This window comes from Schistocerca piceifrons, chromosome 5 (assembly GCF_021461385.2).
Source record: "Schistocerca piceifrons isolate TAMUIC-IGC-003096 chromosome 5, iqSchPice1.1, whole genome shotgun sequence".
Classification (NCBI taxonomy): Eukaryota; Metazoa; Arthropoda; class Insecta; order Orthoptera; family Acrididae; genus Schistocerca; species Schistocerca piceifrons.
Window position 1 is genome coordinate 473,519,087 of NC_060142.1, and position 17,067 is coordinate 473,536,153.

The following is a 17,067-nucleotide window of genomic DNA, read 5'->3' on the forward strand; positions in this document are numbered from 1 at the left end:
CCTCCTCACACAGACTTTGACATCGTTTAGCTTCTGTTTGTTTGAGAGGTTTTGGCTGCGTTTAAACTTGCAGTGACCGAGCGAGGTGGCGCAGTGGTTAGCCACTGGATTCGCATTCGGGAGGACGACGGTTCAATCCCGCGTCCGGCCATCCTGATTTAGGTTTTCCGTGATTTCCCTAAATCACTCCAGGCAAATGCCGGGATGGTTCCTCTGAAAGGGCACGGCCGACTTCCTTCCCCGTCCTTCCCTAATCCGATGAGACCGATGACCTCGCTGTCTGGTCTCCTTCCCTAAGCAAGCAACCAACCACCCAACCAAACTTGCAGTGAAGCTCTCTTTGCTTTCGCCTAGGTGAATGAATCCCGTTTCTTGTTACATCAGTTCGATAATTGTGTACAGATATGCCATCATCCAGGCGAATGGCTGCTGGAGACGTGGACAGTGGCAAGGACGCAGGCTACTTAGGGCAATAATATATTATGGAGGACGTTCACATGGGCTTGTATGGGACCTGTTGTAGTAATAGAAGACACCATGAGAGCTGTGGACTATATAAACAATATTTCAGTTCTCCTGTATTCCTTCAGGCTCGACACTTTCCCAACGGCGATGGCACCAGCAGGATAACTATCTGACTAGAATCATGCCACAATGTTTTGAGCAGCATGACAGTGAACTCCTACTGACGCCTTGGCCACCAATCTCGCCTGATCTGTGCCAGATGGAACACATCTAGGATACTATCTCCGCACCCACAAACCTGTAATTTACTGCCTGACCTGTGCATAGACATTTCATCACATACCTCCAGAAACCTTGCAAGAAGTGGTCGAATTCATGCCATGCAGAATCTTTGCACTATTACATTCCAAAGGTGACCAACAGGCAGTTAAGCAGCTGGTCATAATAACGGGTGATAAAAAAGTCAGTATAAATTTGAAAACTGAATAAATCACGGAATAATGTAGATAGAGAGGTACAAATTGACACACATGCTTGGAATGACATGGGGTTTTATTAGAACCAAGAAAATACAAACATTCAAAAAATGTCCGACAGATGGCGCTTCATCTGATCAGAATAGCAATAATTAGCATAACAAAGTAAGACAAAGCAAAGATGATGTTCTTTACAGGAAATGCTCAATATGTCCACCATCATCCCTCAACAATAGCTGTAGTCGAGGAATAATGTTGTGAACAGCACTGTAAAGCATGTCCGGAGTTATGGTGAGGCACTTTGCGTCGGATGTTGTCTTTCAGCATCCCTAGAGATGTCGGTCGATCACGATACACTTGCGACTTCAGGTAACCCCAAAGCCAATAATCGCACGGACTGAGGTCTGGGGACCTGGAAGGCCAAGCATGACGAAAGTGGCGGCTGAGCACACGATCATCACCAAACGACGCGCGCAGGAGATCTTTCACGCGTATAGCAATACTTAGTATTTTTTTTTGTTCTAATGAAACCCCATGTCATTCCAAGCATATGTGTCAATTTTTACCTCTCTATCTACATTATTCCGTGGTTTTTGATCACCCGGTACACAGACAGAAAAAAATCGCAACACCAAGAAGGACATAAACGAAAGTTGGTAGGTGTGTTTCTACATCTGAAAGATGTAGCGCCACTATGAAGATGCAAGTCAGGTTTGTTTTAAATACAGTCTGTAACAGTCGTGAGCGTTAGTTACCTTTGAGATTGGACGTGGTGAGTCGATGTTAGTCAAGAATGACTTTAAGGCGATAAAGACGCCACTATCAACACCTCACTGAATTTGAACGAGGTCGTATAATAGGACTATGCGAAGCTGGTTGTTACTTCTGCGATATTGCAGAAAGAATTAGCAGGAGTGTAGCGACTGTACCTGACGGCTGGCAGCGGTGGCAACGAGAATGTACGGTCGTGAGAAGACAGGTTTCCGGACAGCCACGTGGCACTACCGAGAGGGAGGACTATCGTGTTTAGCGTGTGACTCTGGCACATCTTACTGCATCTGCTGCAGCAATTTGAGCAGCAATTGGCATCTCAGTGACACAACGAACTGTTACCACTCGGTTACTTCCAGGACACCTCCGAGCCATATGCTCTGCAGCGTGCATTCCACTTACCCCAAACCACTACCATTTGCGACTTCAGTGGCATCAAGCAAGAACTCATTGGAGGGCAGGGTGGAGGTCTGTTGGGTTTTCTGATGAAAGCTTTTTCCACCTCGGGGCCAGTGATGGCTGTGTGTTGGTTAGGAGGAGGCCAGTTGAGGGCCTGCAACCAACGTGTCTGTGTGCTAAACACACTGGTCCTACACCTGGAGTTATGGTGTAGGGTCGATTCTGTATGACAGCAGTAGAACTCTCGTTGTTATACTACGCACCTCAACTGCAAAATTGTACGTCAATCTGGTGATTCGATCTGTTGCGCTGCCATTCACGAACAGCATTCCAGGGGGTTTTCCAACAGGATAACGCTCGCCCACATACCGTTGTTGTAATCCAACATGCTCTGACTTGCTCGATCACGAGATCTGTCTGCAATCGAGCACATACGGGGTATCATCGGATGAGAACTCCAGCGTCATTCACAATCAGCATTAACCGACCCTATATTGACCGACGCAGTGGAACAGGCACATTAGTATGCTTGCATTCAATATTCTGTCGTTTACACCGGTTATTAATGTAACAGCATTTCACATTTGCAATAGCTTATCTCGCACTTACATTAACTTGCGATCTTGCAATGTTAATCACTGAAATATGCTATCTCGACAAATGTATTCCTGAAATTTCATTACTGTACATTAATTCTTCTTCCTCTTTTTTCGTTTGGGTCATCTAAGGACCACGCGCCAATTTCAGTGCTTCCTCGCTTGGTCTTCTTTCTTCTTCCTCCAGTACTCTTTCACCTTCTCATTATGTATCCTTTTTCTCTCCTCAGACAACTTTGAACCCTGTCTTCTCCCTCTTGCCTTGGAATCCTTCCATTTTTAACACTTTCTGGGTAAAAATATGTCTTTCTGTTGCATCTTTTTCACTTATGTTGTTTCTTTGCAAATCTTCCCTAACTCTTGTTGACTCTTTCTCCCAAAGATATATAAAAATGTCTTTGGCTAATCTGTTGCCAGTCGTTCTGTATAAATGACCAAAAAATAGCAGTTATGTTTTCTATGTTGCGGTATCTTCTTCCCACTTCTTAATTTGCATACCACTGCATTTTTTAGCGGTCCGAGTATTTTCCGAATGATTCTTCTTCTAGGACATGAAGTTTGTGTAATTTGTAATTCGATTCTAACATTCACTTGCTTAAAGACGTTCTGGTTTTACCACTGTGTTGTAGCGCTTTATTTTCGATTTTTTCGACAGAGACCTTTTGTTGTAAATGTTCCTGTTATACCATTTGCTCTGTCCATCTTTCTACACTGAATTTTTCTTAGTCGTTTTCTTGAATCATTTCTCCCAAATATTTCAATTTATTAACCCTCTATCAGTCCAGCATCTGTTACTAGGATTTCTGGACCATTTTTTAAGTTTGTCATAGATACTGTTTTCTCTACAGAAATTCTTAAACCTGCTTTGTTGGCTATTTTTTCTACGAGATTGATTGGTATTTATGCATTTGTTAGGTTTTTTTTTTTTACATTTTCACGCAATTTGGGTGCATAGATCCTGAGAAATCAGTACCCAGAAACCATCTCTGGCCGTAATAACGGCCTTGATATGCCTGGGCATTGAGTCAAACAGAGCTTGGATGCCGTGTACACGTACAGCTGCCCATTCAGCTTCAACACGATACCACAGTTTATCAAGAGTAGTGACTGGAGTATTGTGACGAGCCAGTTGCTCGGCCACCATTGACCAGACGTTTTCAATTGGTGAGAGATCTGGAGAATGTGCTGGCCAGGGCAGCAGTCGAACATTTTCTGTATCCAGAAAGGCCCGTACAGGACCTGCAACATGCGGTCGTGCATTATCCTGCTGAAATGTAGGGTTTCGCAGGGATCGAATGAAGAGTGGAGCCACGGGTCGTAACACATCTGAAATGTAAAGTCCACTGTTCAAAGTGCCGTCAATGCGAACAAGAGGTGACCGAAACGTGTAACCAATGGCACTCCATACAGTCAGGCTGGGTGATACGCCAGTATGGCGATGACGAATACACGCTTCCGATGTGCGTTCACCGCGATGTCGCCAAACAAGGATGCGACCATCATGATGCTGTAAACAGAACCTGTATTCGTCCGAAAAAATGACGTTTTGCCATTCGTGCACCCAGGTTCGTCGTTGAGTACACCATCGCAGGCACTCCTGTCTGTGATGCATCGTCAAGGGTAACAGCAGCCATGGTCTCCGAGCTGATAGTCCATGCTGCTGCAAACGTCGTCGAACTGTTCGTGCAGATGGTTGTTGTCTTGCAAACGTCCCCATCTGTTGACTCAGGGATCGAGACGTGGCTGCACGATCCGTTACAGCCATGCGGATAAGATTCCTGTCATCTCGATTGCTAGTGATACGAGGCCGTTGGGATGTAGCACGGCGTTCCGTATTACCCTCCTTAACCCACCGGTTCCATATTCTGCTGGATCTCGACCAACGCGAGCAGCAATGTCGCGATACGATAAACCGCAATCGCGATAGGCTAATATCCGACTTTATCAAAGTCGGAAACGTGATGGTACGCATTCCTCTTCCTTACACGAGACATCACAACAACGTTTCACCAGGCAACGCCGTTCAACTGCTGTTTGTGTATGCGAAATCGGTTGGAAACTTTCCTCATGTGTAGGTGTCACCACCGGCGCCAATCTTGTTTAAATCTCTGAAAAGCTGATCATTTGCATATCACAGCATGTTCTTCCTGTCGGTTAAATTTCGCGTCTGTAGCACTTCATCTTCGTGGTGTAGCAATTTTAATGGCCAGTAGTGTATTATTTTCAATGCCTTAGATATTTCACCCCGAAACTTTGGTGCCTGTGTGCGTTTTACGAATAAGGTTTACTTCTTTGGATTTAATGCCAAATTCGTGGAGCTCTTTAGCTTGTGTTGCCCTATCATTAATTATTTTTGACGTTGCGATTTTTCTCCGTCAATCTATTTTGGCAAATCGGTGTACATCATAATAATGTAAATGACTATTGTGATTTTTTTTTGTGTTTACGTTGCTCGAGTGTAGAGACGGCCCACTTGCCTGATACTCCATGAAGCCGGGGCGCCTGAGGCGGCTGCCAATGATCCCGATGATGACTCCGTGGCGCTGGAAGCTGCCGACGTCGTCTGTCTCAGCACCGCGATTGTTGCGGCAGCCGTCGTTGGTGAAGACGGAGTGCGAGGAAACGGAGAGCAGTGCGGACAGCTTGATCTCGTCGTAGCTGAGGCAGGCGCTGAGCACCAGGGGCGGCCGCTCCTCGTCCGTACCCACCAGCTCCCAGCCGCCGTTGCCCTTGGTTCCATCCTGAAAACAGCAGCCGCACTCGTACCGATTAGCAACGCCGGTTTCCTGCTATTGTGTCACAATGACGTTTATACAGGATATATATCCGTTAGAGTCTGCAAGAATTTAACAGGACATAGAGGATGCTCCACTGAACAATTTGAGGTAGGGAACCTGGTGTCGGAGAAGCCAGCTTAACCCTCTCTTTGCCAAACGGTGAAAATAAAAATAAAAAAAATTCAGTACTTATATTTATTTATTATGCTTAAAGAAATACAATTCAGTCAGTTTTAGAAATTTTTGACAAAAATTTTTAAAATTATGAAATGTTGCTTACAAGCAACATTGCCAGCAGTAGACCACATTTATACATATTATAGGAAAAAAGTGTTTGCCAATAACCTCAAGCAAAAGGTTTCCTGTACGTGAATAATTTAATTTATAAACACATTTATGCATTCCTGCTGCGTAATAGAACTGTTTCATTTTCCCTTCTAGTTCTTCTTGCAATGGAATTTTCGGAAACAGTTCCTCTTTGGAACGAAGCACAATACTAGATTGCATTTTGAACACATGACTGTAGAAAATACAGATGGACAATAACGACAACGACCTTTGGGACCGTATACAGGCCAATGCTCCATATTATCATATCGGACATCTTGTGTAACAGTCGGAGCTGTTGGCTTCCTCCTCTTCTTTTGTGGTGGTGTTATATCTATTGAGGGCCTTCCTACTTTCCTTTTCCCTGAAAACATCAAACCATTGGCAATATCTGCCCTGAATGACTTCAGTGAGGTCTTCTTGTCCAGAGATTCTCTTCGAAATACCAGTCATGCATTTACAACACTCAGATCTAGCATAAATCCAAACAATCTCATGTATCAACACCTAGTTTTCATTGATATTCTGTAGAGCTCTATCAGCATACCAGTAAGATCAACTCCTCCCACATGCTTGTTGTACTGACATACAATACTGGGACAGGGCATATCAATTCTTCTTTTTTCGTTGCTGTCCCATCATTTTACTGTTGAGAGTGGTTGGACACCAGAAAATGAGCTTGCAAGTGTCAGATTTTATTGTTTTGAATATCCGCCGTAAGCATATGTAATATACTAATGACACATGTCCCAACTATGGGCAACGTTGCTCACAGGCAAGATAAAAGTTTTATACTATTTACGTAATTCAAAACAATATTAGATTGAAATATTTCTGTTGTAAACTCACCTCTGGGTATTTCTTGAAGAAAATCTGCTAAGATTACTGCCAAATTACTGAAATCCACTCTTTCAGAACCAAAATAAGACACCCCTGTTGCTCACACGAGGAGATCTCTGTAACATCACTGCACAAACTGCCATCTCGTGTGGAAAACCTTGAACTATTACAACAACTGGCACTCGCAGTGCGTAAAGGAACGTTGCCTGGAGGCAACAATGCCAGTAAAAGGCACTGGGAAGTGTTTGTTGTCCCATAAGGCCAACGTAAATTTGATGTTGCTTGAGAGCAACACTGCCAAATAAAGGGTTAAGGAGATAAGAGGAATAAAGTCACATTACTGCTTACTTTTTTTATTCAGGTTAGTTACAGTTAACTGCAAATACCATCACTGACACAGTGAACGTACCACTTGTACCTTACAAAATGTGCTGAAACTGATGGCCATCGACCTCAATGCAAGCATGACATCGGCGAACAAGATTCTGACGCATCCTGACAAATCTCGCTGGTGGTTTTCGAATCACATCACAGGCAGCTACAATTCTGGCAACTAATTCCATCTCCGTGTTCACTGGGGTCCCATACACAGGTGACTTTAGATATCCCCATTGGAAATAATCAAGTGGATTCAGGTCAGGTGAATTCGGAAGCCATGGAATAGGACCTCCCCTTCCAACCCAGCGATCAGGAAATACACCATTGAGATGGTTGCAGATATACGAACTGAAGTGAGGCGGTTCACCATCATGTTGTGTCCACATCCTCTAACGAATAGCCAAGGTTACGTTCTTCAAGTACAGATGGCCAAGTAGAAGATATGGCCCAATGAGATTGTCGCCTACAATGCCAGCCCAGACATTCACAGCAAAACGTACTAGATGATGTGACTGTAATACAGCGTGAGCGTTTTTCTCACCTCACCATGGTTCTTTCTGCTCTTTGAAATTCCATCCCAATCAAGTGAGACCTCGTCAGTAAACAGCACAATTTGGGGGAAATCCAGTCGATCAATCCATTGTTGGCGCAGCCACTGACACAATGCGACTCTTTGTATAAAGCCAATCACAAGCATTGCGTGGTCTCGTTGTGGTTGATATAGATGTAATTGTTGCTCGTGGAGTACTCGCCACACGCTAGTACACACATCCAAAAAAAGAATTTTGCATCACCCCAGTTCCCAAAACTTCTGAAGGTAGACGTTGACTGTGGATATTGTACCACAGACACAGTCCCTCTGACTGTTCAGAGGTGTTACTAAACCCGCCCAGAGATGTAAACAACCATGGATGAGCAGCGCCTATTAGACCGAGGGGGTCTGACAGCCGATCACTTCAATCATTCCACCAGGAAGGATGTACACGGCTCGTGTTGTCTGTAGTTCAACCATGCCTAGATGGTCAATACCGCGGTGTGATCGAGTCTGCAGTGTTACTTTGTGCCAGGAAGGGTTCTCAACAAGGGAAGTGTCCAGGCGTCTTGGAGTGAACCAAAGTGACCGTTGTTCGGACATGGAGGAGATACAGAGAGACAGGAACTGTCGATGACATGCCTCGCTCAGGCCTCCCAAGGGCTACTACCGCAGTAGATGACCACTACCTACGGATTACGGCTCGGAGGAACCCTAACGGCAACCCCACCCTCTTGAATAATTATTTTCGTGCAGCCATAGGACGTCGTGTTACGACTCAAACTGTGCGCAGTAGTCTGCATCATGCGCAACCGACATCCATGACGGGGTCCATCATTTGCAACCACGACACCATGCAGCGCGGTACAGATGGGCCCAACAATATTCCGAATGGACCGTTCAGGATTGGTACGACATTCTCTTCACTGATGAGTGTCGCAAATGCCTTCAACCAGACAATCGTCAGAGACGTGTTTGGAGGCAATCCGGTCAGGCCGAACGCTTTAGACACGCTGTCAAGTGCAGCAAGGTGGAGGTTCCCTGCTGTTTTGGGGTGGCGTTATTTGGGGCCGACGTACGCCGCTGGTGGTCGTAGAAGGCGCCATAATGGCTATACGATACGTGAATGCCATCATCCGATCGATAGTGCAACAATATCGGCAGCATATTGACGAGGCATTCGTCTTCATGGACGACAATTCACGCCCCCATCATGCACATCTTGTGAATGACTTCCTTCAGGATAACAATGTTACTTGACTAGAGTGGCAAGCATTTTCTCCAGACATGAACTCTATCAAAGCTGCCTAGGATAGATTGAAAAGGGCTATTTATGGACGACGTGACGAACCAACCACTCTGAGGGATCTACGCCGAATCGCTGTTGAGAAATGGGACAATCTGGACCAACAGTGCCTTGATGAACTTGTGGATAGTATGCTACGACGAATACAGGCATGCATCAATGCAAGAAGACGTGCTACTGGGTATTAGAGGTACCAGTGTGTACAGCAATCTGGACCACCACCTCTGAAGGTCTCGCTGTATGGTGGTACAACATGCAATGTGTGCTTTTATGAGCAATAAAAAGCGCGGAATGATGTTTATGTTGCTCTCTATTCCAATTTTCTGTACAGGTTCCGAAACTCTCGGAACCAAGGTGATGCAAAATTTTTTTTGATGTGTGTATGTTCAGCGACCATTTCACGTGCATTACGACGAGCACTTGTAGCGAAGTCCAGTGCAACACGTTCCATCATCTGCTCTTCAAAATCGGATGTGTGAGTGCTCATCATGTTGCCAGTTTTCTCGTTTCTCCTTTCCAATGAACCAGTCTCCCGCATTCGTCGATCGAGAGAAATAAGCACTCGTCGTGGTGGATGATGCCTGTTAGGAAATCGTTCCCTATACAACTTTTCAGCAGCGAATGCCTTGCAACGTACTTCCCATCCACAAGGTGCGTGTCAGCGAGTTCTGCGAAACTGTAGCGGTACCGCTCCATTATATTGTACTGTACGTCTCTGAATAGCACTGAGTAATGAATGGGACTGTTAATTAATGTAGGTTGATTCTTACAAAGAAGCAACCTACATTAATTGTACACAACCACTGTCTCACCATATCAGTTTTAGACAAAATAGCAATGGGACTGTCGATGATCCATAGCACGTTCTGTCATGGAACAATGTAAATACGATACAACAGAACCACCTAATGGACAAGTAATGTAAACAAAACCTGCTTCATGACTTGCTAGTAATCAGGCTTGTTCTCCTTGTTTCCTTGCGGGGAATAAAGAATGTACTTGTAAATAAGCACCACAGTATGCGTATACTTGTATGCATGTTGCGCCGGCCCGGGTGGCCGAGCGGTTCTAGGCGCTACAGTCTGGAACCGCGCGGCCGCTACGATCGCAGGTTCGAATCCTGCCTCGGGCATGGATGTGTGTGATGTCCTTAGGTTAGTTAGGTTTAAGTAGTTCTAAGTTCTATGGGACTGATGACCTCAGAAGTTAAGTCCCGTAGTGCTCAGAGCCATTTTTGTATGCATGTTTATTGCAAGTATGCTGGAAATCAGTAATGCTAGACAATGAGATAGACAAGTTTACTTCCATATCTTCTTAAGCTGGCTTCTCAGACGCAAGGTTCCCTACCTTAAATTGTTGTGTGGACCATTCTCTATGTCCCGTTACATTTCCACTCGCTCTTACGGGAGCACCCTACATACACCAGTTGGATAAATCTGTGGAAACACCGTGAGAAACACATGCTTGAATATAAATGCAGATGCTAGCTGAGCCTGCAGCTGCGCTATTTTATTTGACTACAAATGGCACATACGCAATGTCAATACGTTGTAAACGCCAGTCGTGGTCACAACCGTGTTCTGTGTAGTTTAAGTGTTTCGCAGTGAACATATAGTGCGTAGTGGGGCGATCACTCTGTTGTAGAAATGATTCAAGCAATCTTGGCTTTTGAATTATTTCTAGTTATAAGTGTTTTACCTTGAAGCTAAGTGAATTCGAAAGTGGGGAAAATTGTTGGTGCTCGTGTGGTAAGTGCTTACGTGACCAAGGCAGCCAAGATGTTTGGTGTTTCAAAAGACATCGTATCTAAGCTTTATACCGCGTACAGGGGCACGTAGAGGAGCTATGGCTCAAGTTTAAAAGAATAATTCACCATGCGCTAGACAGACATGTACTCAGTAGAGCAGTTCACAGTGGGAGGGAACCTCCATGATATAGAGTTACTAAAGATATTCTAAAGAAACAGAGATTACTGTATAATAGGTGTAAAACAATTCTAAAGAAACAGATATTACTGTATAATAGGTGTAAAACAAAGTGCAGAGTTGTAGATACAGAGATCCTGAATGAAAAGAGTTTGGCTGTCAAGAGAGCGATGCGTGATGCCGTCAGTGACTGCCGCCACAGAATATTGTCAAATGATCTTCACAAAACCCAAAGAATTCTGGTTGTATGTAAAGGCTGTTAGTGGCACCAAAGTTAGTGTCCGGTCCCTAGTGAATGAAACAGGAACTGAAACTGAAGGCAGCAAAGCAGAAGCTGAAATGCCTAACTGCGTTTTCGACTTTACCTTTACAAAATAAAACCCCGGAGAACCGCTACAGTTTAACCCTCGTACCACTGAAAAGATGGATGAAGTAAGTATTAGTGTCAGTGGTGTTGAGAAACAACTGAAATAATTAAAATCGAGCAAAGTCTCAAGCTCAACGATTCTATACCGAATTTTCGGATATCTTAGCCACTCTTATAACTGTAATCTATCGTAGGTCCTAAAACAAAGAAACTGTGTCCAGTTCCTGTAGAAGACGCATGTCACACCCGTCTACAAGAAGGTTAGTAGAAGTGGTCCACAAAACTACCGTACAGTATCCTTAACATGGATTTGTTGCAGAATCTTAGATCATATTCAGAGCCCAAACATAATGAAGTACCTTGAACAGAATGACGTCATCCACGGATTCCAAAAACGTCAATTGTGCGAAACCTAACTCAAACTTTTTTTCACATGATATACTGAAAGGTTTGGATCAAGGCAGTCAGGCAGATGCAGTATTTCTTGATTTCCGAAAAGCATTGATTCAATACCACACCTACGATTATTGTCAAAAGTGAAATTTGTGACTGGACTGAGGACTTTCTGGAAAGCAGCATTTTACCTTTGATGGAGAGTCATCGTCAAATGTAGAAGTAACTTAAGGTGTGCCCCTGGGAAGTTTGTTGGGACCCTTGCTGTTCATGTTCTATATTAATGATCTAGCAGACAATATTAAGAGAAACCATAGCTTTTTTGCAGGTGATGCAGTTATCTATAATGAAGTATTGTCTGAAAGAAGCTGTATAAATATTCAGATCTTGACAAGATTTCAAAGTGGTGCAGAGATTGGCAACTTGCTTTAAATGTTCAAAAATGTAAAACTGTGCACTTCACAAAACGAAAAAACATAGTATCCTACGATTACAATATCAGTGAATCATCTACATCTACATCTACATGGTTACTCTGCAATTCACACTTAAGGGCCTGGCAGAGGGTTCATCGAACCACTTTCATACTACTTCTCTACCATTCCACTCTCGAATGGCGCGTGGGAAAAAGGAACAACTAAATCTTTCCTTTCGAGCTCTGATTTCTCTTATTTTATTATGATGATCATTTCTCTCTACATAGGTGGGTGTCAACAAAATTTTTAAGCATTCGGAAGAGAAACTTGGTGATTGAAATTTCGTAAATAGATCTCGCCGCAAAGAAAATCGCCTTTGTTTGTGACTGCCACCCCAACTCGTGTATCATATCAGTGACACTCTCACCCCTGTCGCGCGATAACACGAAACGAGCTGCCCTTCTTTGCACTTTTTCGATGTCCTCCTTCAATCCTACCTGGTACGGATCCCACACCGCGCAGCAATATTCCAGCAGAGGACGGACAAGAGTAATATAGGCTGTCTCTTTAGTGGGTTTGGCGCATCTTCTAAGTGTTCTGCCAGCCTTCCCTACAATATTATCTAAGTGGTCTTTCCAATTTAAGTTGCTCGTAATTGTAATTCCTAGGTATTTCGTCGAATTGACAGCGCTTAGATTTGTGCGATTTATCGTATACCCAAAATTTATCGGATTTCTTTTAGTACCCATGTGGATGACCTCGCACTTTTCTTTGTTCAGTGTGAATTGCCACTTTTGGCACCATACAGAAATTCTCTCTAGATCATTTTGTAGTTGGAATTGATCGTCAGATGATTTTACTAGACGGTAAATTACAGCGTCATCTGCAAACAATCTACGGGGGCTGCTCAGATTATCACCTAGATCATTTATATAAATCAGGAACAGCAGAGGGCCTATGACACTACCTTGCGGAACGCCAGATATCACTTCTGTTCTACTCGATGATTTACCGTCTATCACTACGAACTGTGACCTCTCTGAGAGGAAATCACGAATAGTCACACAACTGGGACGATACTCCATATTTACGCAATTTGATTAATAGTCGCTTGTGAGGAACGGTATCAAAAGCCTTCTGGAAATCGAGGAATGTGGAATAGATCTGAGGTCCCTTGTTGACAACACTCATTACTTCATGGGAATAAACAGCTGTGTTACACAAGAACGATATTTTCTGAATCCGTGTTGGTTATGTATGAATAAGTCATTTTCTTCAAGGTGATTCATAATGTTCAAGTTCAGTATGTGCTCCAAAATCCTACTGCAAATTGAGGTCAGTGATATGAGTCTGTAATTCAATGGGTTACTTCTATTTCCGTTCTTGAATATTGGTGTGACCTGTTAGAATCGGCAAATTCATACAAATACCTGGGTGTAACGCTTTGTACGGATATGAAATGGAGTGATCATATAGTCTCAGTCGTGGGTAAACCAGGTGGTAGATTTCGGTTTATTGGAAGTATGCTGGAGAAGTGCAATCACTCTACTAAGTAGGTTGCTACAGATCACTCGTGGGGCCGGTGGGATACTGTTCAAGTGTGTGGCACGCGTACCAAACAGCACTAACAGAAATATAGGACGTATACAGAGAAGGACAGCACTAATGGTCACAGATCTGTTTGATCTGTGGGCGAGTGTTACAGAGATACTGAAGGAACTGAACTGGCAGACTCTTGAAGATAGATGTAAACTATCTCGACGAAGTCTGTTAACAAAGTTTCAAGAACCGGCTTCAAATGGTGACTAGGAGTATACTACAACCCCCCTACGTATTGTTCACATGGGGATCTTGAGGATAAGATTAGAATAATTACAGCACGCACAGCGCTCCATATGTGAATGGAATGGGAAGAAACCCTAATAACTGGTATAACGGGACGTACCCTCTGCCAGCGGAATACCATCATCCGCTAAGGCACAGTGCGGATGAAGTTGTGTGTTGAGTGATCGTGACGGACGGTTATTGAAGAGGATTGTGGCGAAAAATAAGAGGACGACAGCGGCAAAAATCGTTCCGCAACTGAACGTCGCACTCGCGAACCCTGTCAGCACCAAAACAAGGGAGCTCAATGAGCAGGGAATTTCAGGGCGAGATGGAATCACAAAACCTCTCACCTGTGAAGCAAATGTCCGTAACAGGAAAAATGGTGCCGAAGCCTTAAAAACGTGGACAAAGGAGCAATGGAAGAAAGTCTTTTAGCCGAAAGAGTCTTGTTCTACTCTGCTTCCAACTTCTCGCCGAGTTTACTTACCAGGAGTGATACGTGGCGGGGGTTCAGAGATGATTTGGACAACCTTATCGTGGTATTCCGTGGGCCCCATATCAGCAAATATACAGGAGGAGCAAAGTCTTCTTTGAGCAATTTATTTTAAGCTGCCCACAATCCAAAGGTTGGATTGAACATCACTACAATTGGTGTCACGAACGATGGCGGTCGAGTTTAGCATGTTTTGCGCACCTACGACGTGTGACCAAAAAGTAAAGGGATTCTTTTAATTTTACGGGCTTTGTACATCCGATTTAAAAACAAATATCTTGTTGGTACAAATGTTCCTGATGCATGTTTGCATTTTTAGCTGTCTTGAATAATTAGTTTATTGTTGACAGTCCAAAAGGTTGTACGCGAATTTTTACTTTCGAAATGGATGGATCAAAGAACCTGCATTAAATTAAGCTTGACAAATGGAATACAGTGTAGCACCGCATTCGAAATGTTGACTGTGGATTTTAGGTTACCTACTACGAGTAAGAAAAGAGTTTACGAGTGGTATAAACGTTTCAAAGAGGGTCAAGAAGACGTTGCAGACGACGACCACCCTGGGTACCCTAGCAGATTGATTACTGACGACAACGTGGAAGAAGTAAAGAAAATGGTTCTGGAAAATCGCAGAATCACTATCACAGACGTTGCAAATGATGTCAGCACAGACTATCATAACAGTTGCGACACTCTGCCTTGTTGCAGCGAGGGATTAGCCGAGCGGTCTCAGGCGCTGCAGTCATGGACTGTGCGGCTGGTCCCGGCGGAGGTTCGAGTCCTCCCTCGGGCATGGGTGTGTGTGTATAGATTTCACACACATTTGAACATTTTGAATCTGCCTTGTTCTTGTTACCCACAGCGACAGCAGCGCCCCAAGCGGCCAGCAAGTGACACTTCCGAAAGCGAATATTGTCGTTTACATTGATTTGTAACATACTTTTTACAATAGGGAGCGTTTGTACCGTCATAAAAATCGACAATTAGTTAAAAATGACACGACGTTCGTCATTATTTAGTTTCCTAATGACGCTAAGACGTAAGAAACGGCACGTGTAAGCAGACTTTATTGAAGGTTCTCTTGTAACATACAGACATTTACGGAATAATGTTGTTTTCCTTTAATAACTAAAAATTGCTGATAGGCACCAGAAGATTTTTTTTGTGACTTTACTCTCCTGACTGGCGTTGTGGCCGTGCGGTTCTAGGTGCTTCAGTCCGGAACCGCGCTGCTGCAACGGTCACAGGTTCGAATTCTGCCTCGGGCATGGATGTGTGAGGTGTCCTTAGGTTAGTTCGGTTTAAGTAGTTCTAAGTCTAGGGGACGGATGATCTCAGATGTTAAGTCCCATAGTGCTCAGAGCCATTTGAACCATTTTTTTCTCCTGACTGGTTTGATGCTGGCCACCACGAGTTCCTCTCCTACGTCAACCCCTTCATCTCAGAGTAGCACTTGTAACCTACGTTCTCATTTATCTGCTGGATGTAGTTCAATCTCTGCAGCTTTTTCCCCCTGCAGCTCCTTCTAATACCGAGGAAGCTATTCTGTGATGTCTTAACAGATTACCATATCATCCTGTCCCTTCTTCTTGTCAGTATTTTCCACATATCCCTTCCTTCGCCGATTCTTCAGAGAAACTCCTCATTACTTACCCTATCAGTTGACCTAATTTTCAACATTCTTGTGTAGTACCTCATCTCAAATGCTTCAGTTCTCTTCTGTTCCCATTTTCCCACAGACCAAGAGTCATACAATGCTGTGCTCAAAACGCACATTCTCAGAAATTTCTTCTTCAAATTAAGGCCTATGTTTGATATTAATACACTTCTCTTGGTCTGGAATGCTCTTTTTTCCAGTGCTAGTCTGCTTTTTATGTCTTCACTGCTCCGTCTGTCTTGGGTTATATTGCTGCTTAGGTAACAGAATTCCTTAACTTTTTCTAGTTTGTGATCACCAATCCTGATGCTAAGTTTTTCGCTGTTATCATTCCTGCTACTTCTCACTACTTCCGACACTCCTGTAATTCTTCTTCACTTTCGCTGAGGATAGCAATATCCCGAGCGAATCTTAACATTGATATTTTAATTCCACTCTTGAATCTTTCTTTTATTTCCATCAATGCTTCTTCGATGTATAGATTGAACAATGGGGACAAAGGACTACATCCCTATGTCTTACACCGTTGTTAATCCGAGCACTTCGTTCTTCGTCTTCCAATCTATTGCTCCCTTTTGTTTCGTGTACATACTGTATATTACCCGGCTTCCCCTATAGCTTACTCCTATTTTTCTCAGAATTTCGAACGTCTTGCGCCATTTTACACAGTCAAACGCTTTTTTCAGGTCGACAAATCCTATGAACGTGTCTTGATTTTTCTTTAGTTTTGCTTCTATTATCAACCGCAACGTCAAAATCGCCTCACTGATGCCTTTCCCGTTCCTAAAGCCAAACTGATCGTCGTCTAACACATTAACACATCCTCAGTTTTCTTCCCCCCCCCCCCCCTTCCCGTCATTCTTGTCAGCAACTATTTGGATGAGGTGTTAAGCTGATTGTGCGATAATTCTCGCACTCGTCGGCTCTTACAGTGTTCAGAATTGTGTGGAAGATGTTTCTCCGAAAGTCGGATGGTATATCGCCAGACTCATACATTCTATACACCAGTGTGAATAGTCATTTTGTTGCCACCTTCGTCAATGATTTTAGAAATTCTGATGGAATGTTATCTATCCCTACTAACTTATTCGATCATAAGTCGCCCAAAGCTCATCTGAATTC

General features: G+C 43.7%; 1 protein-coding gene across 1 annotated transcript in view; it reads right to left on the reverse strand.

Moving 5' to 3' along the window:
* The window catches only part of LOC124799085, a gene marked incomplete at its 5' end in the record, with an annotated part of 109,040 nt that overhangs the window by 50,342 nt on the left and 41,631 nt on the right, over window positions 1-17,067 (reverse strand). The window contains one exon of the mRNA XM_047262623.1: window positions 5,185-5,448. Coding sequence (XP_047118579.1) covers window positions 5,185-5,448 — 264 coding nt within the window. The remainder of the gene's footprint in view (window positions 1-5,184; window positions 5,449-17,067) is intronic.